The sequence below is a fragment of the Mirounga angustirostris genome, unplaced genomic scaffold (assembly GCF_029215605.1).
Source record: "Mirounga angustirostris isolate CCGP_5_RB_7025 unplaced genomic scaffold, mMirAng1.0.hap1 SCAF_5, whole genome shotgun sequence".
NCBI classification, from domain to species: domain Eukaryota; kingdom Metazoa; phylum Chordata; class Mammalia; order Carnivora; family Phocidae; genus Mirounga; species Mirounga angustirostris.
The window spans coordinates 111244642-111271309 of NW_026991713.1; the positions used below are offsets into that span (position 1 = coordinate 111244642).

Sequence of the window (26668 nt, forward strand, 5' to 3'; positions counted from 1 at the left end):
GTGTTCTTTGCTTCCTCAGGATACACGTTCTCCTCCAACCTATATCCCAAACCCCATAACCCACCCCCAGTCCCAGTTGAGAATCACACTCTTTCCAAGAATTAAGGTAAAATACTGAGTTTATTTGGTTGATTTGATCAATTATACTGGATAAAAGTGTTGGTTTCATTTGCATGATGTAAAAACATACTTTAAGTGGGAATACTCACATATTAACAATGGTAAAAATATATGTATAGGTAAGAAAGATTCATGGACGCATTTGATATAAAACATACACAGTATGCTATTTTAATACACAAATGCTTAGAAGAAAGTAGAGTCAGAAGAGTTACAAAAGTAGCATCATTAAGAATTTAGAAATGTTTCCATTTTTCTTAAAGGTCACATTCTCATCCTTTGGGATGTACAGAAATTATGTGGTTTACACAGTTTTATCCACATTCAAAACATCATGTTTTAAATGTTTTAAGCATAGCATATACAGTACAAAATGTTTCCATAGGAACATAACAGAACCTGTCATTAGTGGTCTGCTGTCAGATGGCTCCTAAATAATCAGCCATTTTTAAGACACTAGTCCAGCTTATTGCTATAATATTCAAGTTGTTCTATTCACCCAAAATACAATGACTTTAATTTATACTAGAACCTACCTACAAAGGCTCAAGGAGTTATCATATAATATACACCAATATATACAAAACAATTATTCTGAGTTAAATGAAGTTCTCATCCTTAAATTAGAACCAAGAATAGTAATTTCAGGCTAAGACATTATCCTCGTGATATCCTCGGTATTTTTAACATTTTGAGCAAAGTGCACAGTGAATGGAATCAGTCACCAGAAATGATCCTTCTACGAACTCTCAATTTCCTTTGAGTTACACCACCTGAGACATGAGAACCTTTAGACTGGGGGCTACCAAGGCAGCTTCACGAATCAAACCCATGGGAGCCACGTGGAGTCACATTCATGAGTCACAGGGAGCCCATATCCGCTTCCCTATACAGAGGCCGATTCCCTATACAGAGCCCCGGTGTGGAGTCAGCAGAACCAGCTTCCAGGAGCCCAGTGATGAGTCTTAATTATTTAGAGCAAATGATGCCACCGATCAGCCATATTCTAGTGTTGGTGGACCCCGTACAAGGTTGAAATAGCCAGCCAGGGCCCCAAGGTCTATGTAGAGAGAACGCTGCCTCTTTAGCATCTCAGATTCCTCAGTGCTTCCTGTGCATGATGAATCTGGAAAGGGAAACATTGAAAAAACTAAAATTAATGACCAGGTGACATGCTCAACAATAAATACTTGTTTTTTTCTGGGGAAAAAAAAAACAACAACGAACACTTGGCCCTAATCAAACAGCATTCAAGCTATCGTTTAATTAAAAACCTACAGACTTAGAGTTACAGACTGTGGGCTAGTTTATGTAATATGACATAGACGAAAGGTTTCGAAAAAGAGTCAATGAGGACAAGAAATTAGCTAGAAATTCTGGCATGTTTTCCAACACCCCAGATGGCTCTCTTTAAATACAGAAAAGTCAGACAAGAAGAGGATGAAATGCAAATAAACATTCCAGGCTTGACATCTGGGTTTGGACCTAAATGGATTAAGAATGCCACAGATTTCAGTAATAAAAATAGAAACCCTCTCCGTGCATATTTAATGTTCCTGGAATGTGTACTGACTTTGCTAAGTGGGAAAGATTCATAGCTGGCAAGGAGATTTTAAGCAGAGGAAGACAAAAATGCAAGTTGACTTCAAACTCAATATTTTATCTATACAGGAGCAGTGCCCTGATGTCTCCAACCAAGGACTGGCGTGGCTTACCGTAATTGCATGAAATAGAACCCTGTTCAGAACCAACAAGCAAGACTGCCAGGCTTGATTTGTTTTTAAAGGCAAATGATACTCCCTAGTGCAAAAAAGCAAGTCAGAGGCGATTCTCAAGGACTGTTGTTACCTACATTTGTGCTGAAACATGTTAGGATTTGCTGGTCATTTAGCCAATTTTTTTTTAATGCTTTTGCTAAATAACATTCTTGCTGAGACTTCTTAGACAACTTATGGCACTCAAGAAGTCACTGCATTTTCTTTCCACTGCTTTCGTGAACAACGTCGGCAGTCTGAGGTAGACAGAGAAAGAAGGGAAGCAAGGGGCACGGCACACAGCAGGTGTCCATACCCGCAATGTTCTCAGGAAGCTCCAACTCCTTCCTACTCAGCAGCCTCTTCCGCTCAAAGAGGGCAGAGTCCAGACTCTGACAGCGTGGCTGATCCTCTCTGGGGGGGTTCAGGGCGTCGTGTTTGAGTAGGTCTGCTGCCCTCGGGCGGTGATTGGGGTTCCTCTCCAAGGCGGCTTCTATCAGCAATCTCATGCCAGGGCTGCAATCATCCGAAATATCTTCCAACGGAGGCGCCTGCTTGTGGATCTAGCAACACACCAGCTCTCTTAGCACCAACGGTATGAAAAGACACCCTCAACAGTTCAAGTGTTCTAGTGAACAAGACCTGGAAAGTTATTTGTTTCCCACTACATGCCCTGCAGCGAATACAGTCATGCCCTTACACGAGTTTCCCTTTAATTCTGTAATCACCCCGAGTTAAACCCATCCTTTGGGTGCATGAAGTTCAAGGGTCACTGTGCTGTAAAGGGGAAGGATCCGCTCTGTGATCTCTCAGTGGTAAAATGGAAGTGGCATGCTGGCTTGGGGATCTATAATCTCATCTCTCTTCTACGAGTGTTCAAAGCACATATACACAGTTTCTTTGGCTCAGAGATCTACGCTACTCAGACTCTCCTAAGTGGCATTTTATGAGTCATGAATAACAGAACAGCATATAATTTATGCCCCACGCACATTTCAGCCAATTCCCACTGCAATAGCAATGCCTTCTTTGCGGGAATGGGACTTTCCTCCATGTAGGAAGAACTTTCAGCTTCGCCTCCTGAGTTACTAGTTCACATCATCCCACTCGGGTGTGTTACAAGAGGGACAGCAGCTCTCCTGAGCAGGTGGACCTCCCCTGCACCCTCAGCCCTGGCTGACCCCCACTTACTATGTACAGGTAGGAGGGATAGGCTGAGCGAGGGTAGCGCTTCACCCAAGGCGGGGTGCCCGTCTGCATATGGATGAGTGTGGCTCCCAGGCTGTAGATATCTGCTTTGGTTGAATGGCCTCTGCATAGGATCACCTCTGGGCTCATGTAAATCTAAAACAGAAGGAGAAAACATCAGTCTGACTCTCCCCCATTTCCTGGGGTGTCCATTTCCCTCATCCATTTCTGGAAGCTGGCTCATCCACCTTTACCATATTTACTGCACGTTTCAGCCCTCCAGAAGAGCATGTCACGGCTGTGCTCCCTGAAGCTAGGGAGAGGGACACCCTTGGGGGTGGAGGGGGGTCAGGCAGCTTTGGCCTGAGGTGTCCCTGCAGCCTAATGAAGAACACTCTTTTTCCACATACTGAACACACAGGTAGACCTGGCAGCCATGGGCCTGCAGCCAAGAACCCATCTGGGACACCCACTCATCAAGGTTCTGGAAGGCACTGACCGAGGCTTAACTTCTCTATTAAAACACCAGTTCTGGGGGCCTGGGTGGCTCAGTCAGTTAAGTGTCTGCCTTCAGCTCAGGTCATGATCCCAGGGTTCTGAGATCAAGTTCTGTATCGGGCTCCCTGCTCACTGGGGAGCGTGCTTCTCCCTCTGCCCCTCCCCCCCACTCATGCGCCCACACACGCATGCTCTCTCACGCACGAGCACAAAAATAAATAAATAAAATCTTAAAAAAAAAAATTCCTTTCAATATTTAAATGGATACTACAAATACATGTCTTCACGTTTGTCATTAAATTGCCAAACCTCTACTTATCTGCCGTGATAAAAGGTGGCAGAGATCCATTGGGTATTAACACCAATCACATGGAAGAGAAGCACTTTGAGTGTAATGTTGTAAAAGTGGTCCTAATTGGTCATTTATACAAACTACTTCTTATTTCTACCACCACGTAGCCCTGTGACTAAGTATTAAATGCATGCCATTTTAAAATTGGTTTCAGGCTGGAAAAGCAGGGCTAGTTTCAGAAACAGTTCTTCTAAGAAGTCTCTGCTTATAAATTTAAAAAAGAAAGAAAAAGCAAGCAAATGCTGGTGACCAATGATCTGTATTTATGGCTGATACAGATACCGTAGTTAAAATCTTAATTATCAATATTTAACATTAAGAAATGTTTATGCTGGGCACCTGGGTGGCTCAGTTGGTTAAGCGACTGCCTTCGGCTCAGGTCATGATCCTGGAGTCCCTGGATCGAGTCCCGCATCAGGCTCCCTGCTCGGCAGGGAGTCTGCTTCTCCCTCTGACCCTCCCCCCTCTCATGTGCTCTCTCTCATTCTCTCTCTCTCAAATAAATAAATAAAATTAAAAAAAAAAAAAAAAAAGAAATGTTTATGCTGCCCATCATCTGAATATGGAGAAAGGGGTAAGTGTTCCTGGAATATATTTCAGAGACAGTAAGTTAAAAAAAAAAAAAAAAACTGGCTTACAAAAACTGGGAAAATTTCCCAGTTTCCCCATCCCAACCATATTCAACACTATCCTACAACACACTTCCTGGCTGGCTTGCTTTTGTTCCCTTGCTCATTCTGTCTGTCTGTCTCAACGAACAGGCTAAACTGAGCTCCTTGTTCTCAAACATTTCCTGAAGTGAAGGCAGAGCATTTGGATCCCCACAGACTTTCTTACTAAATATAATTACAAAGTTAAACACATGCAGTGGGAAGGATTATCTGTCCATAGAGGATGTCTATCTCCTCTCCCCTTGTTTGCCCTCCTAAGCAAAGATCAGGCAAAGTATTTACTGTTGGGGTAACCCACAGCGGCTCTGTATACAGGGCTCTGGAGGCCCCCGGGGATGTCACATTTGGGGATGCAGCATTCTCTCCACCTGGTGACGTAGCTGCTCCCCCCCCCAGGCAGATCCCCCAGTGTTCCATGGCTCAGAGCTCCTGCTTCCGCAGCCCATACCTGAGCCAGAGCAACGGGGCATGGTGTTCGAGAACTCTTCAGGCTGGCTGACTGCAAGCATGAAACAGACCCGGTGGGAACCATGAAGGCTCTCTGAGACCTGCACAGCCTCAGGCATGGGCACTGGAGCAAGGGAACCTATATGTCCGGGGGTCGAGGCCTTCACCTCTCAACACATTTATTAGAAATGTGTCACGTGTGTGTGTGCGCGAGCGCACGCGTGAGGTGATGATGACACGTTAACTTACATCAAGTAAGCCCAAATACAGACTCAGAAGAAAATAAGAACTTTTAAAAAAGAATCACGCTATAAAAGTAATTCTAGGTGGCTCAGTTGATTAAGCAACCGACTCTTGATTTCAGCTCAGGTCATGATCTCAGGGTCGTGAGATCAAGCCCCACGTTAAGCTCTGTGCTGGGTATGGAGCCTACTTAAGATTCTCTCTCTCTCCCTCTCCATCTCCCCCTCTATCCCCACTCCCTCCCTCTCTTAAAAAAAAAAGGTAATTCTAATTAGCTATTTACATTCATTATTTTTCTCTGTACGATGTAATTAAAAAACAGTAAGTTAAATATATGCCAGATTAACCCTGTGCTTATATTTTATGGTTACAGTATAATGTTCTGAATATGAATGCTGGGAGAGATCAAACACAGACCAGCTACACTGCAGGGATCAGCAATCATCTACAGCTATTCAGCAGTCAAGTGATCAAGTTCCAAAGGAAAGTAAGTCTACATGGTTGATTTTGACTAACAACATGTTATTGGCTCTTTAACTAGGAAGAGTTAAAATAAGCTCGCTGAAAGCTTTCAATGGTGATTTCACACCATTATCAAACTTTGACTGGTGAGCACCATACAGATAGTAAATGCAGGCTGATTTGAAGGAAGTTTATAACTCTCAACATCAAAGTCAGTTTAGTGCTTTGTAAAAAGCAATTTACATTTGCTGAAAATAACTCAATCCAAAATACTATTTAGAGTAAACACTATGTTATTATCTCATGTTCAAGCACACACTCTCTTTCTGTTAGAGAATCCCAGGGAAGACATTTCTTTGTCCAGCCATTGCAAAATGTTCAATCTGATCACACTGCCGGGAAGAGAAAGGTATTTTCTATCTTTAATACCATAAATAGTTTGTTTCTCAAACTGGCTCCAGGAAAAAGGGTAGAATGTCACATATCTGAACTTCTGACTAATGCCAAAATATGCTGAAACATTCTCCAAAAAAAACATGTCATAAGCATTAAGTCTTATTAGATTTTGTGCTTCGGTGAAGTATTCTTAAGATCTGGGGACTAAAACATTCTTTTAAAGAAGTCTACAGTTTTCTCTTCTAAATATCATTCTGCTCAAAGACAACTATCAAGGATCCTTCCTCAAGTTTTTTTACAGAATAACTTCAGTAATACCAGCAATTTCTTCTGCTTCCCAGGAGAGTTGTTGCTTTGAGAGAATTAAGGAAAAACTAATACAATCTTGGTTTCAGACGATGATTATTTGTTTGCTTGTTTTTGCACTGCAATTGGGTTCAGTGCAATATATCTACGAGCTAGACTAAGGGCTGTCATTTGGTTGAACACTAAGACTGACCTGGTAATCTTTTTTTTTTTTTTTTTTAGAAGATTTTATTTATTTAATTGAGAGGGCAGAGGGGCAGAGGGGGACAAGCAGACTCCTCACTGAGCGCAGAGCCCAACTTGGGACCCGATCCCAGGACCCTGAGGTCATGAGCCGAGCCGACCCCTGACCTAGTAATCTTAAGGCAAATGCGCAGCCAAGTGCCCTCTCTCCATTTGCTGCGGGCACTTAGAGCAGAGAGAGGGCATGGGGCTGGGAGGGTCTGATAGTTAAGCATGGGCCAGGGAGGCAGCTTCCACTCCCATTTACCTTCCCAGTTTCATCCAACCCCACGCCCATCATAATCTACTATGAACTAAACTGTTGCTCTTTTAATAATTCAGGTAAATTTAAAATAGGTCCTCTCAGCGAAGAGTGGGGGTTGCTGCAGTACCACCAAGTCCACAGTCCTTGTTGACCCCTGGCCAGTGCTCCTGATACCTACAACAGCCTGACGCATAACGATGCTCAATAGATGCTTCCACATGAATCCACTCTTCAGCCCAATCATGTATATGTTAAATTAAATATATTATTTGAAAACCCATGAATGCATTCCTCACAACCTCACTTACATTCAGAAAAGTTTGTGGTTTAGTTTTGCTTTTGCTTCACAAATGAAATAAGTATTAGAGCTAGTTTATATCTCTAAATACAATTTATTTGTGCTATATTGATGTTTATTATAGGCTCTCTAGAATTAAAGATAAGCCTAAAATATTGTTGTTCCTCAATATATATTATTAATGACTATGACAATTATGACTATAATTGAACCGAAACAATAATACTTAGTTATACCAAGAATATATATATATATATATATATATGTTATACTAAGAATATATACATTAGTTATATTAAAAAGTTACATAGTAGTTAGAATTTAGACTCCAAAAAAAATTGGTTTAAGTCCCAGATCTGTCACTAGCTGAGTAACTTTGGGCAATTTATTTTAACTTCTTCAAGCTTATTCCCTTATTGTAAATAATAGTATTTGCCTACAATAACAGTATTTACTAATAATAGCATTGTAACAAGGATTAAATAATATAATTAATTTAAAATGCTAAAATTAGGGGCACCTGGGTGGCTCAGTCGTTAAGCGTCTGCCTTCAGCTCAGGTCATGATCCCAGGGTCCTGAGATCGAGCCCCGCATCAGGCTCCCTGCTCAGCAGGAAGCCTGCTTCTCCCTCTCCCACTCCCCCTGCTTGTGTTCCCTCTCTTGCTGCCTCTCTCTGTCAAATAAATAAATAAAATCTTTAAAATAAATAAATAAATAAATAAATAAATAAAATGCTAAAATTAGTACTTGGCACAGAGCAACTGCTCATTAAATATGTTTCAATGATAATAACATTTGATGCAATGTTTTTCCTCCCCTTTTTTGTCCTTTCTGCAATAACACCAGAACATTTTTAAATTTTACTCTTAAAAAGGTATTGACTTTTCCTGTGGGAATAGAATTACCTCTGTTCCACGAAGGTCCTTAGGAAAATAGATATCTTCAGTCATTTGAACACTTAGGCCAAAATCCACCAAAACAGCTTTTGTAGACATGAAGACAATGTTGCTAGCTAAAAAAAGAGGACATTTTTTAGTATAAAATTGTCTGTATACCCATAAATAAAATAAAAACATCATCTGAAACGATGAGTCCCAAATCAGAATAGACTGAAATGTGCTCCCTACTGAGATGACTATATTATATTCAAAAGAGGAGGATAAATCCAGGTGAGAATTCAAGTGAAAATCATTTCATATGTGCCAAGAGTGCAGCCAATGTGGGAGTAAATGGTTGAACACACTAACAACGCTCAAGATACAATGGCCAAGTCATGGAAGCAACCTAAGGGTCCACGATGGATGAGTGGATAAAGAAAATATGACGTGTGTGTATATGCATATATAATAGAATATTATTCAGCCACAAAAAAGGATAGAATTCTGCCTTTTGCAACAACATGGATGAAACCTTGAAGATCTAAGTGAAATCACTGAGATAAGTCAGACAAAGATGAATACTGTACGAATCTCACTAGTCCGTGCAATCTAAAACAAATGAACTCATAGAAAGAGAGAACAGATCGCAGTTGCCAGGGGTACGGGGGTGGGGGAAATGGGTGAAGGCAGTCAAAGCGTACAAACTGCCAGTGATAAGATGAACAAGTTTTGGGGGATGTAATACACAGCATGGTGACTATAGTTAATAATGCTGTATTATATATTTGAAAGTAGCTGAGAGAGTAGATTTTAAAAGTTCTCACCACACACACACGGTTTTAACTATGTGAGGTGATGGATGTGTTAACTAAGCCTAATGGGGTAATCTTTTTGCAATATATACATATAGCAAATCATTCCATCATATACCTTAGGCTTACACAATGTTATGCCAGTTATATTTCAATAAAGCTGGAAAAATAAAATAATGCTCGAGAGCTGGACTTTCAAATCCTAAGATATAAGCATATTATTATCATGCCACTTTCCTAAAATGAAAAAATAAAATACCCATTTTTTTTAAAGTAAAGGTTTTGTTAGTTCAATGTAGCATTAAATATTAAGGGTTGATAGTGGGTCTTTGTTGTGCATTTCCCACCATCTCTTACTCCTAGAAAGCAGTCAGTGAAGGCTTGTTTAATGAATTATTACCAAAATGGTGTTCAGAATTAAAAAGCTATTTGTTTCTCAAGAACTATGTAACTCTGTGTGTGTTTAAAGTACATTACTATTTTTTAAAGCCTTATGAACAAGGGCATAGCCAGTACTTAATAGACGTGTGGCCATAATCTTCCACAATTGGATAATCATCCTTCCTCATGACTTTGAAAGCTTTAGTGATCCCATTTGGTGCTAAAACATGTTGCAGGAGCACAGGGGAGGAAGGTGAAAAGCCCTCGAGGGCAACTCTCCTCCCCACCACCGAGGATCTTTAGACTGAAGAGAGGAGCCCATCTGCCTCCTGTCCAACTCATCTCTCAGCCAAAGAGGTTACACATCCAAATGTAACTCACGTTTAATATCATGATGAATTACTTTCTTTGAGTGTAGAAAATCGAGTCCTTTGAGAACATGCTTTGTCACCCAAATAATTTCAAATTCTCTCATTGGTCCACAGCTCTCCAGTTTCTCAAGAACAGACCCTCCCTCGCCTGCTTCCATAAAGAGGTGCACAGTTTCACCCCAGAGCACCGCACCATATAACTCAGCGATGTTCTCGTGCCGGAAGCAGGCCTGGATTTCCACATCAGATGGCTTAAATTGATCTACTGGGATCTAGAACACAAAAATACCAGTAAGATTCTAGACAAAAATATATACAAGATAGGTCAACTCACAATCCAGAGGGCAGATAAATGCCTTCAAGGAGATCATGATCTGCATGAAGTTATACTGCCAAGTTAAAATAATGTTCAAACCTGCTTTTACATGACGTCAGCTTTAGGTAAACAGTTCAAAATAAGAAAATAAGAACAAAATGTAAAATATTATTTTCATTTAGAATGTAGCAATCCAACCAAAGAATTATTTACAATTGAATCAAAAGAGAGATAATTTCCCATCTATCTTGCATGTACTTTCTATGGCACCTAGATTTTAGGTTGTCTTTTCAATATTTCCACTTGTTATGAAATAATATAATGTCTTTGGACCCACAGTTCATGCTCTGGCAATGCATTTAAAATCTATTCTAAGGAAAATCAAAAGTCATTAATAAAGAAAAAAGTAGATCTTTCAGTGCAGATAGATACGTAATGTCTCCAAAATACAGTGTCGGATGAAGAAAGCAAGATGCGCAAGTACATGTATTATGCTCCCATTTGTAAAAATCTCTTAAGCTATACATGACACATGTCCATAGAAATTTTCTGGAAAGATGTATAAGAACTCATTCACAGTAGTTGCCTCAAGGAAAGAGATCTCATTCTTCAACCTACATTCTTTTGAATCTTCTAAGTGTTGTTAATCATCTTACGTGGTTTTCCTTTTAAGAAAAAAATACAGCTTAAAAATTAAATGTAAGTACTCTAGGGAAAACAAACCTGCAAAGCTATTTTTTCATGCCTTTTGTGATGAAACTGTAAAATAGGACATTTTGGTTCTAAGACCTTTCTAAAATGTCACTAGAGTCTCTTAAAAGAATTGGAACGTGTCTCTTCTAAATGCAAGCCTCAAATGGCTTATTATAATATCTCCTTTTCTTTTGATAACAGATACTCTAGCAAATCTTTATGAAGGAACAAATGAGGCCAATATACTGTTGGTCTTTTTTTTTTTTTAATTACAATAAGATAGACTATGGCCAGATTCGGCAAATCAAAAAGGAGTTTATTTTATTGAACTCTTAAAAACTTTATTTTTTTTTATGGATATGGATCACTTTTTTATTTTATTATGTTATCTTCATCACCATACAGTACATCATTAGTTTTTGAGCACTCTTAAAAACTTTTAAAGTGAAACAGACATACCAAAATGCATAAAACTGGTTATGTATCAAACTCAAGGAATTTTCAACTGAACACACCCATGTCACCACCATGTAGATCAAGAAACAGAACTCTACCAGCCCCCCAGAAACCCTTTCCTGACCTCTGCCAGTCACTGCCCCTCAAGGGCACCCACTATCCTGACTTCCAACAGCACGGATTTGTTTAGCCTATTTTTGGCCTGTATAGAAGTGGAATATCATAGAGTAGCTCTTACTTGGTATCTGGCTGTTTGGGCTTAACATATGGTGATGAGATTCATCCACATTATTACAGTTGTAAACCATTTGCTCTCTTCACTGTACAGTATCCCACTGTGTAAATATACCACACTGTGACATCTGGAGAATTTCCAGTTTGGGACTATTACAAAGAGTGCTATGATGAACAGTCTAGTGCATAGCTTTTGGTGAGCAAGTGCACATGCCTCTTGGGTGTGTGCCTATAGGAGTAGAATTGCTGGGTCACAGGGTGTGTACGTGTCCAGCTTCGGCAGTCTTCCAAAGCAGGGATGCCTCAGCAATGGCTACTTAAGAAGAGACAGGGTCTTTGCAATAATTGGTCTATTTATATTCAATCCTTTAATCTACAGTCTTGAGAAGCCTTGTGGCTTTCCCAGCTTGGCTTCCCTGCCTGGTTCCCTTCCCTGTGGGTGGGATTAAAGGAGCAGCACACAGATTTGCTCCTGCAGGAGAGCTCCCCTCCACTCCACCCTACCGCAGAGGGATGACGTTATCCAAGGTCCTGCTATAGAAGCCAGCAGTGTTTTCTTTTTTATCAATGCAAACTAGATTAAAACAAACTATGCACTTAAACAGACTTAGGGACTGAACCCCAGGGAGCAAGCAAGTCCAAAAAAAAAAAAAAGAAGAAGAAGAAGGATGTTTTCGGACAGGGCACCCTTACATAAGATCCAATCAAATGGCAACAACCTTTGAGTAATGCAAGCAAACAAGAGCCACAATGCTAAACATACATACGGCACAGGATATCTGGTTATAAAGTACATACCAATTTACACGCCATTCTTTTCTTAGTCTTTATATCTTGTGCTAAGTACACTTTTCCAAAGGCCCCCCGAGGTATGAAATCAGAGCCAATATTCCTATAAGTCAGCTTCCAAGGGATGAGGAGAACATCAGAGTCTATTTGATAGCGTCCATTCTGGGGAGTGATTACCTACAACAAAACAAACAGGCAGGAGGGTGAGAATTCCAGCAGACTCCTTTTCTAAGACACACCCTTTAGAAACTGGCTACTTTAGATCAAAAAGACACACCTTTAGAAACTGGTTACTTTAAACTGCATTCCTACGCAGTGTTTGAAATTAATGTCACTGTTACGTAATCCTAACAGTGTAGGGAGACTATACTTAGAGCTTCAGCAAGCCAGAGAAAGCATGTAACAGAAACATGTCCCTGGTCAGACCTGATCGTATTCCACCTCCTGGTGAGTAATTAATTGTCAACATTTTAAAAATTATTTATCTAAGGGAACACGACTATTGTGACCAAAAGGCTGAAAATAAAGATTGCATAAATATAAACTGTGCCTGCAAGTTGACTCGTTTCCAATTATAATGTGCTAACCTGTTAGTCCGCATAGCTATTACTCACACATGACGCATACGGAGAGAGAGCATGGAAATAAACTGATGATGGTAGAGGATTCTGGAAAATAAGGTGTTATGCCAGAGCTATGAGTTGACAGTGCTGCATAAATCAACAAGGGACAGAATTACTTCTCATCTACTTGCTCACTTAGTATTTACTGAGTGCATAAAAAGCACCAGGCACTGTGTTTGGTGCCGAGGAGGGCAGCTGTGAACGAGAGAGATGACCCTTAACCTCCGAGAGCTCCTGAACAGGCCAACACTGGGAACAAGTGTTTTCAAAACCAGTTGACTCAAAAATTAAAAGACATATATCCTGGGAGCAGTGTGGATGCTTTCGTCAAATCTCAACAAACCAGACATTTAAGGTCTGTGTATTTCACTGCATATAAAGTATATCTCAATTTTAAGAGTAAAAATAAATAAATAAATAAATAAATAAAAGGAGGAAGAATTATAATGATAAATATGAAAATAAATTAATAAGATATGTTATTTTGAGTTATGACCTGGAGCACATGCCTACAATATGTTTACCATGTTCTCTTGAGGGGAACAGGGTCTCAAAAATACAAGGTTTGCCTCTGTGTAATTAGCAACTTCACGACTTCAGATTATGAATTCAGGAAGTGTGAAACTATCCAAATGACATTAAGTTATTTCAAGTGCAGAAGAGGCTGAAGGGGAATGCGGACCACATGGGAAAAGAATGAACACCTGATTCATCGGCAGATGCGCGGGCCCCTCAGCAGGCCACTGCCAAGAGAATAGTTGTAATAATCCCAGGGTTATTCATTCAGACTCCATTACCACTCATCTTAGCTGTACCCCACAAATGGATGCATGTGCTCTTAGTCAGGGAATGAAGAGGATGACTCCAATCCTTCGAGATGTGAAGTCACTACATTTAAAATGAAGTATTTCCTGAGCACTCCCCTGAGCCAGCCCCCGAGTGGAGCCCTAGCAGGAAAATGAAGAAGCACCACAGCCCAGGGTCTTGCCTTGTTTGAAATATGACCTCCTTTCAAGAAGTGTGTCACCTCAAGTTACTGAAGTCCTCTTTTTACAACATGCTAAGGACATGATAAATGCAGTCCCTTGCCACATGTAGACAGAACCATACCCACGGCACTCAACCGTACTTGCTCATTGCCTCGTTCTTGTTATTAAGTATTTACGTTTCCTGTTTCACTTTCGGCTCCAGCTATCCACTCAGGGTTTCATTCGTGCAAGTTTTACTCTTGTCCAGCTCAATCTGTGATAGCCCAGTTTGACCCAAGGGATGAAGAAGACTCATTGCAGCCATGCAATGAGTGCTAATTATAAGGAGGGCACTGTGCTCAGCTCTCATCTAGATCTCCCAGCCATCCTGGGAGGTAAGTACTATTTTTATCTCCACTTTACAGATGAGGAAACTGGTTTCAAGAGGTTAAGTAACTCATTAGGCCATGACAAAGTCAGGATTGGAACTCAGGTCTGTCTGACCCCAAAGCCAGAGCTCCTGTGTGCCTTCTATCTTCCAGAAGACAGGAATTAAAGCTCAGCCAGGATCAAAAGCCAGTTACTAAAAGCCTACATTTATGAGTCACTGAGCACCTCAGCCTTCGCCTCTTTAGATAGAATACTGCACGTTCCTTCATCCCTGTTTTACAAGCTCCCATGTTCCGGGGACATGCCTCCAAAGGCAGGTTCTCCTTTGATGATAGGCCCTGACACATTCAGTGTGATAGGCGAGCACAGACTAGTCAGCACTTCTGCAAAGTCCCCGGTTCTTCTCCTGGCCCTAGACCTTCCCTCTTTGGGTTTGCAATGGTTTTTTTTTCCCCCCTTCTCCTTTTTTTAGGGACCCTACCAAATAATCCTATGGAACTCTATGCTGCTCATGTCTGCCAATTCTTCAGCTTAACCAAAGCCACCATCAAGTGCAGACATTATAAGCATGCTTTTGAGTTCCTTCTCCAGACTAGTGACACTAAACAATGCTGGGCCCAGCAGCAGGCCTTGAGAAAAATTCTTAAGTACTTTAATAGGAATAAATTCCATAAAGAACCTGTAGGATATGGCTGCTAGGACACAAATACAACCTTGGGCTATTATCTAGAGGCATATTATCTAGAACAAAGGCAAAGGTGGCTCTTTCCTACTCAATGGACTGCCATGTTCAAGTTCAGGGCTGTAAGGCAGGCACTGACCCGGGCTTGAGTTCTGAGGGTGCAGCCCAGGTTGAGGATGAAAGTAACCCTCCAGTAAGTGACAAGTAGCAGACACAATGAGAAGTGTTTGTGACAAAAGCGAGAAGATGTGGGGAACATGCAAGTTTTAAAGTATTGGAAAGACTGTCCTAAAGAAAGAGAGTAACAATTATTTGCAACAGCAACTACCACAAGGGCTTGCACTCTTTCAACACTCACTCTGTGTAAACAGGTCCTGTGCATTCCTTATTTGTCCCACACAACAGCCCCACAGAGTGAGTGCTATGATGTGACCCATTTTACAGATGAGTAAACTGAGCCGTGGAGGGGTTACTAGCCCAAAGTCACACAGCTAATCCATCTCAGAGCTGAAATACATACCCAGGCACTGTAATTCATGGGCCTTCATCCTCACACTACTCGACATCTATACCTTTTTTATGGCCAAAAAGTAGGACTAGGGCTAAGGAGAGTCAGAGACGGACTTTAATGCATTACGAGGGAGGACTTTCCTACAATCAGAATTGGCTAAATATGAAATTAAATGCCCCAGTCTGTGATAAACTTTGTCAAAGGAGATTTTCAGGCACAGACCAAAATGTTCCAACAATTACTGGATATGATGACCAGAGTGATGTAAGCATCAGACAGAGGGCTTGACTCAAGTATCTTTAAGGTTTTTCCAACCCTGAGAAGCCAGGACTCCATGACTAACCCCTGAGGAACAGCATTCCCACATCTCACACCCGTATCTATGAGCGAACGCTTTGGGGCCCTTCGGCTCCCCATCTAATCACCAATGAGTTCAGTCTTTGCAACCCATTTTCAGTTATTCATTCCCCACTCAGGTTATGAATTGGTCTAGAGTGTAAATAACTCATAGCACTCTCATACCAAGCAACGCCTAGGTTGGTCTCCTAAAGTTTCTTCCCCAGGTCCTGCTGGATGTCGGTAGAATCTTTATCAAATATTTTTAGAAAAAGAGCACACATTTGCATACACGCGCAGACCAACAGTTTACGTGCCTCTGTTGCAGGATATTTTTGTAATTCCTGATCCTCCACCCTGTCTAATTAACTCCATGGGCTTTATGGTTGTTGGCTGCCAGGAACACACCATGTCTCTATGCCCCTGGGCCTTTGGACATGCTATTCTCATCTGGAACACTCTCTACTCTCCATCCCCTTTATCTGGCGGATTCCAACTCAACAGTTTAGGCATCAGTTCCTTTTAGAAGCATCTCTGGCAGTCTCTCTTCCCTTGTGGCCACGTGAGGTGTCCTGCCTGAGCATCCCCACAGCAATCAGGGTGTAGTTGTATCGGGAAGAAGCACACGGCATTATAATCACCTGTTCTACTTACCTCGGGCCTTCACCAGGCAGTAAGCTACCAGAGAACCCAGACTCTTCCATACTGGATCTGTAGCACCTGGAAAAGTACTTGATACATTGTCGATAGCTGACCTATGTCTAGCAAGTGAATGGATGAATACTTGAATGAAGGCATTTGGTCTATATGCAGATACACTTTATAGATGAAATTTACCTTGGAACCAGCCTGTCTGTCTGTTAGATAATGAGTGATCATTTATTAAAGCAAGTGAAGCCCAGAATGGAAAAGTTTTGATAGGGTCTTAGGGGGAGGGCCTCAAGAAGTCAAAGATCTCAAACACAGGATGGTTCCAAGGAGAGCACCATATAAGGATGAGTGGGAGCCAAAAGCAAACCGTGCCTCCTTCATCATCTTGTCTCAAACTGCCAAAGATCAAGCATGGCAAGTCATGATTCCTATGCCATTATTTATAAAGCACGGACCTGGCATTGGTTACTAGCAGTCATAGGATGAATACGATTCTTAACTTAGTGACAGAAAAGTCCACTACAGCCCCGAGAGTCATTGACCACTGGGATGATTTTCCCAGTGAGGCATGGTCTGCATTCCTGCAGATTTTGAGGTTCTCCTGTTATTCCACTCTGGTTTTAAATCTTCTTGCTTTATATTCTTGATCATTTTTAAATTAAAAATCTTTTTAAAGTTTTAAAGATCTCTGCTTTTATGATATGTCTTATTCTTAAATTTTCTCCTGAATACGCATTTGTTCACTTATTGAGCATAGACTCCACAGCGGGGACTGACAACATTTTACTCCTAGCCTTTGCTGATAAAATTTGCACTTCCTTGTAATGTCTTTGTTTCTCTCCTTTTCTGCATTGGCTTTTTTTTTTTTTTTCCCACTCCAAAACCTTTAGGAAGCTATTTCTTTGTATTCCTTATAATTTTCCTGAACTCTCTTCTGTACATTCCCAATAAAGTTCTATGGCCTACCTCTCTTCAGTCTGATGGGCCAGGAGAAATGAATGCAAGTTTCTACATATTTATAAGCAAAAATATTTTGTTTATGACAATGTTAAGAAAATTAGGTAGTCCTAATGTTAAGAAAATTAGGTAGTGCTCCTAGTTCGATATTACTTCCATGTATAAGAAGAAATAATATTCTCAAGGTAAAGTACTTAGTCAACTATTAAACACAGTTTGGTATATCCAGACCAAAGCAAGTCATGCAACTATGCAAAAAGTAATCTTGCTCCAAACTGAGCTGGAGCTAAACACAACTGGTTTCTAACAAAACAATTTACTACATAGCTGACCTAAATTACTGTGTTGTTTTCAATTGAATGAATGTACTACTTAAAAAAAAAAAAGTTAAGTACTCTGTCCAGACTCCAGTCATTCAACACTGGCCCTCCCCCTACATTAGCCATTTTGCCACACACAACTAGCACCAAAGGAAAAGGAGTCACTTCCGTCAATATGCACATTTTGCAAGTTACTACCTACTCCTTTGTAAAATGTCCTTTTTAAAAGATTAGATGACCCCTAGCCAACACCTACATTCACCTCTGACACACTAAGACTGCCAGAATCCCAGGCACACCCAAACACATCATCTGATCAACTATTGTGACAACGTGTTGTCACAGTATTTTGGATTATTTGCATACTTGGTCTGACTAAGGAAATATCTCATTTGTCATTCATACTTTGCCAGTTCACTAAAGAGAGTGAATCTGTGCATTGCTACTTATTGCCTGCCTGCAAACTATATTTCTGCAAGAACTGAAGTTAACCAGTATTAATATTGTGACATTCCAAGATGTGACAAGAGAGGAGCAAAAAAATCCAGTTTTCAAAAATATTAATTAAAGATAAAGTATTGATTCCCCTCAGATGAAGAATTCTCATTAAGTCTTCTTCTGCCTACCTGATGAATGAGCTTTCTAATGAATTGTTAAGTTAAAAGACATTCTTCTTAATGACCTATTTGTACGACTGTCACTGACACATGGAAAAGATTAAATGGAACTTTGAATGAAGACCTTTTTTGCATCTTTAACATGGAGATGATTCTTACAGATACTATGTTTTTAAAAGTCGTACATGATAGCCAGTCTAAACCAAGTTTAGCTGCCCCTCTGCCTTACACGAAGCTGCAAGAGTAAAGCTGAACACACAGCACTCAACTGATCAGGAAAAAAACATACCATATTTAATAAAATCCCAGATTCCTGAGGTCGGTGTCCATAAAAACGCTTTGCAGTGTTGGATATGTGGTTTGCAAAGGCAAGCAAATCCTCCACAGTTCCATAACTGACCGATGACAGCCAAGGCACCTCTTGGCCACTGAGCAGCAGAGATTCTGAACGCTCCTCATTTTGATTACTATCTTGACACATGGTCATGAGACTGGGTTCATAAACTGCTGGCTCTTCACTTGTGTAAAGATTTTCCATAATGTCTATTACATCGGACACATTCAAGTGTTTAATTAATAAATCGATCTCTTCTTTATTGTCACTTCCAGTGCTCATGTACTCCATCACTGTTATGCTTTCTAGAGAGTCTGCAAAAGAAAAGACAAACAGTTACCATATTTGTATTTGCCTTTAAGATCAATGGGAAAATGACATCAAAGGATTGGGAACAGCTTCCATATGCCTCGGTTTATAAAATGAGGGCTCTGTGTCAACAGTGTATGTAAATTCAAGTTGACAGATGGTGAAGAAAGGGACCTTAGATAACCTTTAAGTCCGGCCGTTCACTTTGCAGAAGGGAAACTTGAGATCCAGAGAGCTTACTCCTTACTCACTCACTCACTGAGCTGGTGGCATGAGTTACAGCCACTGAAAATTTCACTAAACATAAACACGAATAAGCGCGGCTCAGAAATCTGAGGAGCTGAGGCTCCTGGCCCTTGACAGCTTCCAACCCTACTGTTCCTCCAAGAGAGCAACCCTCCCCATACAGACCTCTGTGGCTTCCATGCCCTGGTGACTTTAAAGAAAAAGAACTATCTTATTGGAGCACCTGGGTGGCTCAGTCAGGTAAGCAGCTGCCTTCAGCTCAGGTCATGATCCCAGGGTCCTGGGATCCAGTCCCACATCAGGCTCCCTGTTCAGTGGGGAGTCTGCTTCTCCCTCTGCCTCTGCCCCTCCCCACCACTCATGCTTTCTCTGAAATAAATAAACAAAATCTTAAAAAAAACCTTTTTTTTTTTTTCTTAAAGAAAGAAAAAGAACTATCTTATCAAATTCAGGAGCCAACTTGGCAAATAAAATTCAGGCCGTGGAGCCAAAAGCCTGTAAAATGGATTAGAATCTAAGCAAACTGATGATGATAGATCAAGTTTCAGGAATAATTCCGATGCAAATAAACAGCTCATTTAGACTGGGGACCACAAGCCTCAAATCCTCCTGCCAGCGACCTATGAGAAAGGGGAACATTCTTTTAGCTGTGAATCAGCTGTCTCCTCTTGAGACCAGAATTCTTTAATTGTACAAAGCATGTATCTCAATGACCCAAGAAAGTTAATGTAATATTTAGATCAATCACCCTCTAGAAGCTGTGGTATTACAAAGAGGCCAGGACAGCCGAATCTATCCTAAGCAAGACACAGGTAAGGCCAGCTAAGCTAACTACATTAGCCAATACTGTATTTTAGTTCTTGTATGAAAATCAGGTGCTACATCTTGGGATCTGTAAATGAGAAAAAGAAGGTAAACCCAGGATTAAAAAAAAAAAAATGATGCTGTTGCTCAGGATTTTAGAACAATTCCATTCCAGAGGATTAAAGATCAAAGGATTTAAGACATCTAAGAGAATTTAGAGGCATGAACATCTACTTAAACTATTGTGCTCCTGAAAGCCTCTCTGAAAGATGCTTCTGGTTCCTGAAAGCACAAACCTTTAACACATTCAATACTCAGTGCTAAAAGCCACAGGCCTCCATCTGAGGAGCTCAAGTACAAAGCTCCAGGAAATGTTCCACCTGGGGGGTTGGGGGGAGCACCTATAGCTCTCGTGACTACCACTCCACTTTTGGTCTCTGAGCCAATTTCATTTGAGAAAAGACCAAGGCAATCCAGGGACGCTATTCACTTACTTGATGACCATTTTCTGATGTGCAAGCATTCTCTGCAGAAAGCATGCTATCTCGCACCCTGCAGTCTGATATTCCACCTGGACTCAGGCTGCTTGGGCTGGACTCCCAGCCCTTTCTTCACAGCCTACACGTTCCTAGGCAGGCACCTTACCCACTCTGCACCTCTACTTCCCCTGTCTGTGAAATGGAGGCATAACAGCACCTACCTCATAGGGCGGTTGTGAGGTTTAAAGAAGTTCAGGTGTGTAAGGTGTTTGGTGCAGAGTCAAAGAGCTCTGCCTTCTGCAGTTGCTGGTATGTGCACAACACAGAGAAGTCCCGGCTTTGCAGATACTGCTTAGGCCTCCTTTCTTATCTGCAAATGGGATGCGGCTACCTGTTCCCTGGGTTTCTTCACAGTAAGGTTTTAAATGCTGTATCTAGAACAAGAGACAAAGACAAAAAAGCAAAAACCTCTGAAATGCTTTGATAGCTGTTAGCCACGGTCACATCTAGAGAGCGAAGGAAGCTCCCCTCACAGATCTCCTGTGTCTTTGAGGAAGACTGATTCAGGCTCCTGGAGTCTTGAGTTAGGAAAGGAATTGCTTAGGTTCACGGAGGAACATTCGACTCTGATTTCAATGGGCCATTTCATTCAGTTGCAGTTTCTGCTTGTAGAATTTACTGAGAAAAGGAAGTTAAAACAAAACCAGCCAGATGGAGGACCCCAGTGGCTGAAAAGTTCCAAGGCTCCAGGACTTAGCTAATGGCTGGCTGGAGAGAAAATAAAGTTCCCAGGAGTAACATGACTCAAGAAAGAAAGAAAAAAAGTCCACACAGTTTACAAGTCAGTCAGCTGATCCAGTGAGTAAAGACAGGTTTTGATTTTCAAGTTCTGCAGAAAGTCTGGAGCATTTATGTGTGAAGCCTAAGAGGTCTGAACACACACACCCCTAAGTTATGTGCTGAGGGAGAGGCGGAGGAAGGGAGGAAGGGTGGAGGAGAGGGGAGAGGGGAGAGGGGAGAGGGGAGGGAGGGCAGTGTAAGACACTGATGCCAGGGGTAATTCCTTAGCAACAGCAGGGCTCCTGTCACGCAAATCAGTATACCCCAGCAACCCTGATGACCAGTCAGCCTGCTAAATGCCCCTGCAAAAAGCCTCAGCACTTTCAGGTCTTCATTAAGCAGACAGCATGCTAGTGATTTCCGAGTTATACAGATCAGTAGCCATCTAGAAAAACTGGATTGTGAAGGTATTCTACTTTACCAATAAAGACTCTTCCCCACGTAGTTTACTATAAAAATCCTCCTAAAATCCCCACTTGACAATGGAGTAGACAACTACAACCATCTTAGAAATGGAGAAATGGGCAGATATTGTCAAAATGATTTGCTTCGAGTTATTTCAGAAATCAGCAATAACACCAAGAGGAAATCCTATTCTTATTCATTGTTACACTCTTGGCTACTTCCATTTACATAAACAAAAGTGGAGAAATTCCTAGCAAGTGTGAACGAAAAAAGGCCAAGATTATAGATATAAACCTCTGCCTAACAAAGGATAATTATACCTTTGGTTACTTCCCATTTAAAAGATTTTACTGCCAAAATAGTACGTTGCCCCTCAGGGCATATCTCTTATTATATTTTTTCTCCAAAAGCCCCAGAATTACACATTCTAGCTATATAGGAGCACAGCCACTCTGCTTCAGAACCTCTAGACACCTCAACTATCCAATTTTCCTTGTAAGAAAAAGGCCTTAAGGGCCAGCCGTCGCAAGTACTGCATACAAACCTCAATCCATCAGAGAGTTGGGGGCGTCTGCTGGATTCAGATTATATTCTACTTGGCAAATACATGAGACACAGGCCACAGATACCTAATGCAACTGTAGTCGTGTTTCTTTCCCTGTTTTTAGTAGGAGTTCTTTATTCCGTGCCAAAATGTCTTTCCAAAAGTGAAATAGCCGTTTCTCTTAAAGGCAGCTCCTGGCCTTCCTTATTAACTTTTGGGGCAATCTCTGTGCACGCCGTTCTTCTTTCTAATCGTCGTTCTCCGCCCAGAACTAAAAGAATTTTGGAGTCCTGATATCACATTACGACCCTCCCCTCAACATTTCTTCTTAGACCGAAAGCCCAGCACTCACGTTCTTCTATAACGACCCTTTAGTCACAGAATAGCATCCGGGTTACATAAGCATGAAATTAAGTTTCAGCTATTCAAAAAGTTCTCTGCTCCGTCAACCGCCGCCCCCACTCCCCTCCTCCTATTCTTTAAAGCCGGGGAAGCCTACCAAGGGCTTGTAAACTATAAAGAGCCCCCACGATTTGGGCGGGCGGCAGCCGGGTCCCCAGCCTCCGAGGCGCACTCACCGGCGTCGGCGGGGAGAGTGCAGCAGGCCGGGCGGTGTATTCGGCGGGAGGCGCGGTGACAGAGGGTCTCTGTGTCCCCGCGCACTGCCCAGACCCGCACTGCTCGCGCGTTAGGGATCCGGGAAGGAGGAGGAAGGGGGAGGAGTCGGAGTCTGCACCCCGTGAGACCCTTGCGCAAGGTGCTTTCCAGCTGTGCCCGCGGCAGCCGCGACGGGAGAGAACCGCGGAAGCGCAGTAGCGCGTACCGGCGGGTACGCCCCCACCTCCGGGAGCCCGGGAGCTCGCCCCTCGGCCTGGGGCACCCGCGCTCGGCCGTCGGGGCTCCCTGGAGGGCTGCCACCACAAAGACACCCAGAAGTCGCCGAACGGAGGGTTACCTGGCGGGCGGAGCGCTGCAGCCGCGGCCCCCGGACGGCTCGGTGCGCCTCCGGTGGCCCACCCCCCCGGAGTCGAGCGCGCGCGGACGGCGAGGTCCGGCGGCAGCGGCAGCTGGAGCCAGGGCGACCGATCCCGGAGCGTGGCGCGTCGTCCCGAGCCGAGCGCACCAGTGAGCGCGGGACCTCCAGCCCAGGCTGTCCTCCCGGGCCGCCCTTGTCCGCCCCTGACTCACGGCGTCTGAGCCGGCCGAGGGGCGGCGCAGCGGACGCCAGCCGCCGCCTCCCCGCCTTTTCCATTTCCCCTTTCACTCCGTAAACAGAAACAGGCTGCCGCGTTGCGGGGAAGCCGGAGCCCCCTCTCTGGGAAATTCCGTCGTCCCGTCCCCCCCCCCCCCCCCCCGCTGTTTGTCCTCGGGGCGCCCGGGCGGAGCGGAAGGCTGGACGAGGGAGGAGCGGAGCGCGGCGCTGGGAGGGGCGCCGGCCGAGGGCTGGAGTGGCTACTCGCCACGCCACCCGAGGGGCCCCGGGACGGCAGCCGCGGCTCCAGTCCAGGGCCTGGGACACCTAGGGATTTTCCCTCGGACCTGGGGACCCGACAGCCTGGTGGTGTAAGGCGCCCCGCGACCGCGCCTCTGCACCCCTTCCTAGTCCCGGAAAGAAGATCGTGTCCCTAATGTGCTGGCGCCCTCCGCGCTACTCCGGTGACCTGGGCCGCGGCGGGGAGGGCGCGCGGCCCTGGCCCTTTCCTGCGCCCACCCGCACGCTCCGGAGGACCGAGGCGCAGGGGCTTCCGGCCTTCTCTCAGAACCGGGTCCGTGCACCCGACGGCGGGTAGCGCCGTTCGCCCTGCCAGGTTTCGGTTCACGGCCACGCACGGTGAGTGCCAGGATCCGTGGTCCGCACGCACGGCCCCCCGTATAAAGATTTGGCAGAGGTTGCCGCAAGGTGGGCCAGAGCCTGGTGGTGTAGCACCTGGAGAGGGGCCGGTGTCCTCCGCCAGCAAAACCTGGTTTCGTTCTCTGCAGCCTTTCTTGGAACGGGTTGTTTGGCGGCGCCGTCCCATTACGAAATGTACCTGTACTGATCGCCCCCTCCTAACCCCGGCTGCGAGTCTGGGGTTTTCTGTACAGCTTGGGAAGATCAAAGTGTGCTCATAGTACTCTTCCTTGCAGAGTGGAAATTGTTTCCTCCAAGTGAAGCGGGAAGCGAGTTCTAGGGCAAATAGCGCCTCTGTCCACGAAATCCACTCTGCAGGGCATTCCCAATACCTGAGTCGCAACTCACTACCCCCTCGCCTCTCAGTACTTCCCTAGTATCAAGCACCCACCATAAACCAGACATTTTGCAAGACGGCCCGGAGAAAGAGAGAGAATGTAAGGTGGATATTCTCTGGGTCTTACCGACCAGGATGTTGGGCGTCCCAGGCAGAGAGCCCACATTCAAAAGCCCCACGACTCTGAGTCCACGCCCGGTCTTTTCCAGTACCCACTCTCATTCTACCCCCGCGCTTTCAAAACGGCGTCGGACCCGCTCTAGAGCTTTCCACGTTTCTTCTGTGGAAAGTGAGTTGCTGTTCCGATCCAGAGGAGTCCTATTGAAAACTGCTGACGGACCTAGGCTAGCGTAGGTGAGAAGCAAGGCCTTCGTAGGACCTTAACTCCTATCATTTCTTTGTGCTTCCGGTCAGGCAGGGATGAGGCTGAAAAAGTGATTGACAAGTAGCTGAGCCCATCAGTAAAAGTGAGCCGAACCAGCAAATAAACAGCCAGGGCTGACGGACTATGTCCGCACTAAATCCCTACCCCCCCCCCCCATTATTTTAGTTCCCGGAATGCAGTGACATGAATAACGCGGGATGCGTGCCAACCCCTGGAACCGTCCAGGTGGTCTCGGGCGGTGAAGGGGTCCCCAGCGGCCGGAGGAGAAGCCCTTCTGGGCGCCGGGGCTTTTCTGGTCGTGGAGGGAGGGACCAACTTTGCCTTTGCCGCTCTGACTGGGGAGAGGCAACGTGTGCAGAAAACTGAAGTCTAAAGGGCTGTAGCTTTTTTTCTGGGAACCAGGTTGTCGCCCTTGTTATCTCTAATGGTAACGTGAGAGACTTCTCTCCTTCCTCTGTTGTCTTTGAGCAACAAGGGATGATCTTTATAAGTATTTTAAAAATAGAAACATGGAACCACTCCCGCTTCCACCCCGTTGAATGAGCTCATTAAAACCACACCTCATCTTCTGGGAACTAAGTATTAGCCTTACTTCCTACAGAGAGGGCTCCCAAATACAGCTGCATTTTAGGGAGCTGGTGAGATGGCTGCCCCAGCAGGGTGCTCTGGCTGTTCATGACATATAGGAGAACAGATTTCATCTGGGGCGGGGGGGGGGGGGGGGGGGCGTGAATTAAGAGGAAGTTTGACTTAAAAGCATTTTTGAAAGTCTAACAAAGATTGGATCTGGTGTCCTGGAAGAGGCTGGACATTGGAGAACGAGTGAACAGGCATGAAAAAGTTTGCAGACTGCTTGCCTTTTTCTTGGTCAGGACTGTTGCAACAGACTTGCAAAAAGCAATCCTGCTTTTTTAGGAGCTTGCTGGGAAAGTGAGGTTTCAGCTTGCCAAGGAGAAACCACCTGAGACAGCGCCAGTGCACAACCATAGGGGAGTTACTCAAGAAGCCATTATGATGTACATTACAAAACAGCTCTTTGGAAGCTGTTGGCAGCCAACAAGATGCCCTTTAAAGTTGAGTTGCAACCGGTTGCAGTTTACTTGAGGTTTTCTCCACCTAGAGCTTGGCATAATAGTGGGTTTGTAAACTGTAGTTTGCAAATCAGAACTCATTTACTCATGGAAACAAAATAATTAATAATGGGTAGGTCAGGGGGCAGAACATTGATCTTATGTAACCCCAAATGGGGCTCTACACTAATGAACAGAATATGAGACGCTGCTTTCCAATGTTTTTTTGTGTTCATAAAATATGATGCTTAGGGGCGCCTGGGTGGCTCAGTCTTTAAGCGTCTGCGTTCAGCTAAGGTCATGATCCCAGGGTCCTGGGATCGAGCACCGCATCAGGCTCCCTGCTCTGTGGGAAGCCTGCTTCTCCCTCTCCCACTCCCCCTGCTTGTGTTCCTTCTCTCGCTATCTCTCTCTGTCAAATAAATAAATAAAATCTTTAAAAAAAATGATGCTTAGAGAATATTGGAATAAACTGGAATAAGCTGGGAGATACCTGTATGTAGCTTGGTGAAAAATGTGTTTTGCTTTCTTAAATAACAGTAAAATATGAAGTATTTGAAGTATTTTAAGATGATAATTACTGAATTTGAATAAAGCTTTAAATAAGTTTCGTTTTGTTTTGTTTAGAGAGAGAGAGAGAGAGAGAGCATGCACAATGGGGGGCTTGCAGAGGGAGAATCTTAAGCAGGGGCTCAATCTCAAAACCCGTAGATCATGACCTGAGTGGAAATCAAGAGTTAGACACTAACTGACTGAGCCACCCAGGCACCCCTAAATAAGATATTTTTAAAGTTAAGAGGAACTTGAGGCTGATTT

At 43.5% G+C, this 26668-nt stretch overlaps 1 protein-coding gene across 4 annotated transcripts; it reads right to left on the minus strand.

Annotated features, from left to right (window-relative positions):
* Positions 1-261: 261 nt before the first annotated feature.
* MAP3K8 (mitogen-activated protein kinase kinase kinase 8) lies at positions 262-24868 on the minus strand. 4 transcript variants are annotated; one of them, XM_045874241.3, is made up of 9 exons: positions 24525-24868; positions 20602-20814; positions 18498-18856; positions 12163-12330; positions 9676-9937; positions 8129-8235; positions 3066-3218; positions 2191-2437; positions 262-1246 (listed from the first exon to the last, which is right to left on the minus strand). In XM_045874241.3, the coding sequence occupies exons 3-9, from the start codon at positions 18831-18833 to the stop codon at positions 1116-1118; spliced, it is 1404 nt and encodes a 467-aa protein (XP_045730197.1). In that variant the 5' UTR covers positions 18834-18856; positions 20602-20814; positions 24525-24868; the 3' UTR covers positions 262-1115. The 4 variants fall into 4 exon arrangements, with proteins under 4 accessions (XP_045730197.1, XP_045730194.1, XP_045730196.1 ...); XM_045874238.3 differs by lacking the exon at positions 24525-24868 and adding an exon at positions 23125-23488; XM_045874240.3 differs by lacking the exon at positions 24525-24868 and adding an exon at positions 22748-23080.
* Between the last annotated feature and the right edge of the window lie 1800 nt (positions 24869-26668).

What these genes read in the sequence shown, in the direction of transcription:
- MAP3K8 (XM_045874241.3), bottom strand. Translation starts at nt 18,833, where the DNA reads ATGGAGTACATGAGCACTGGAAGTGACAATAAAGAAGAGATCGATTTA. An exon ending in CTGGGATTTTATTAAATATG is followed by an intron (nt 12,331 to 18,497) that starts GTATGTTTTTTT and finishes GTTTTGTTGTAG; the next exon opens with GTAATCACTCCCCAGAATGG. An exon ending in ATCCCTCCTACCTGTACATA is followed by an intron (nt 2,438 to 3,065) that starts GTAAGTGGGGGT and finishes GTGTGTTGCTAG; the next exon opens with ATCCACAAGCAGGCGCCTCC.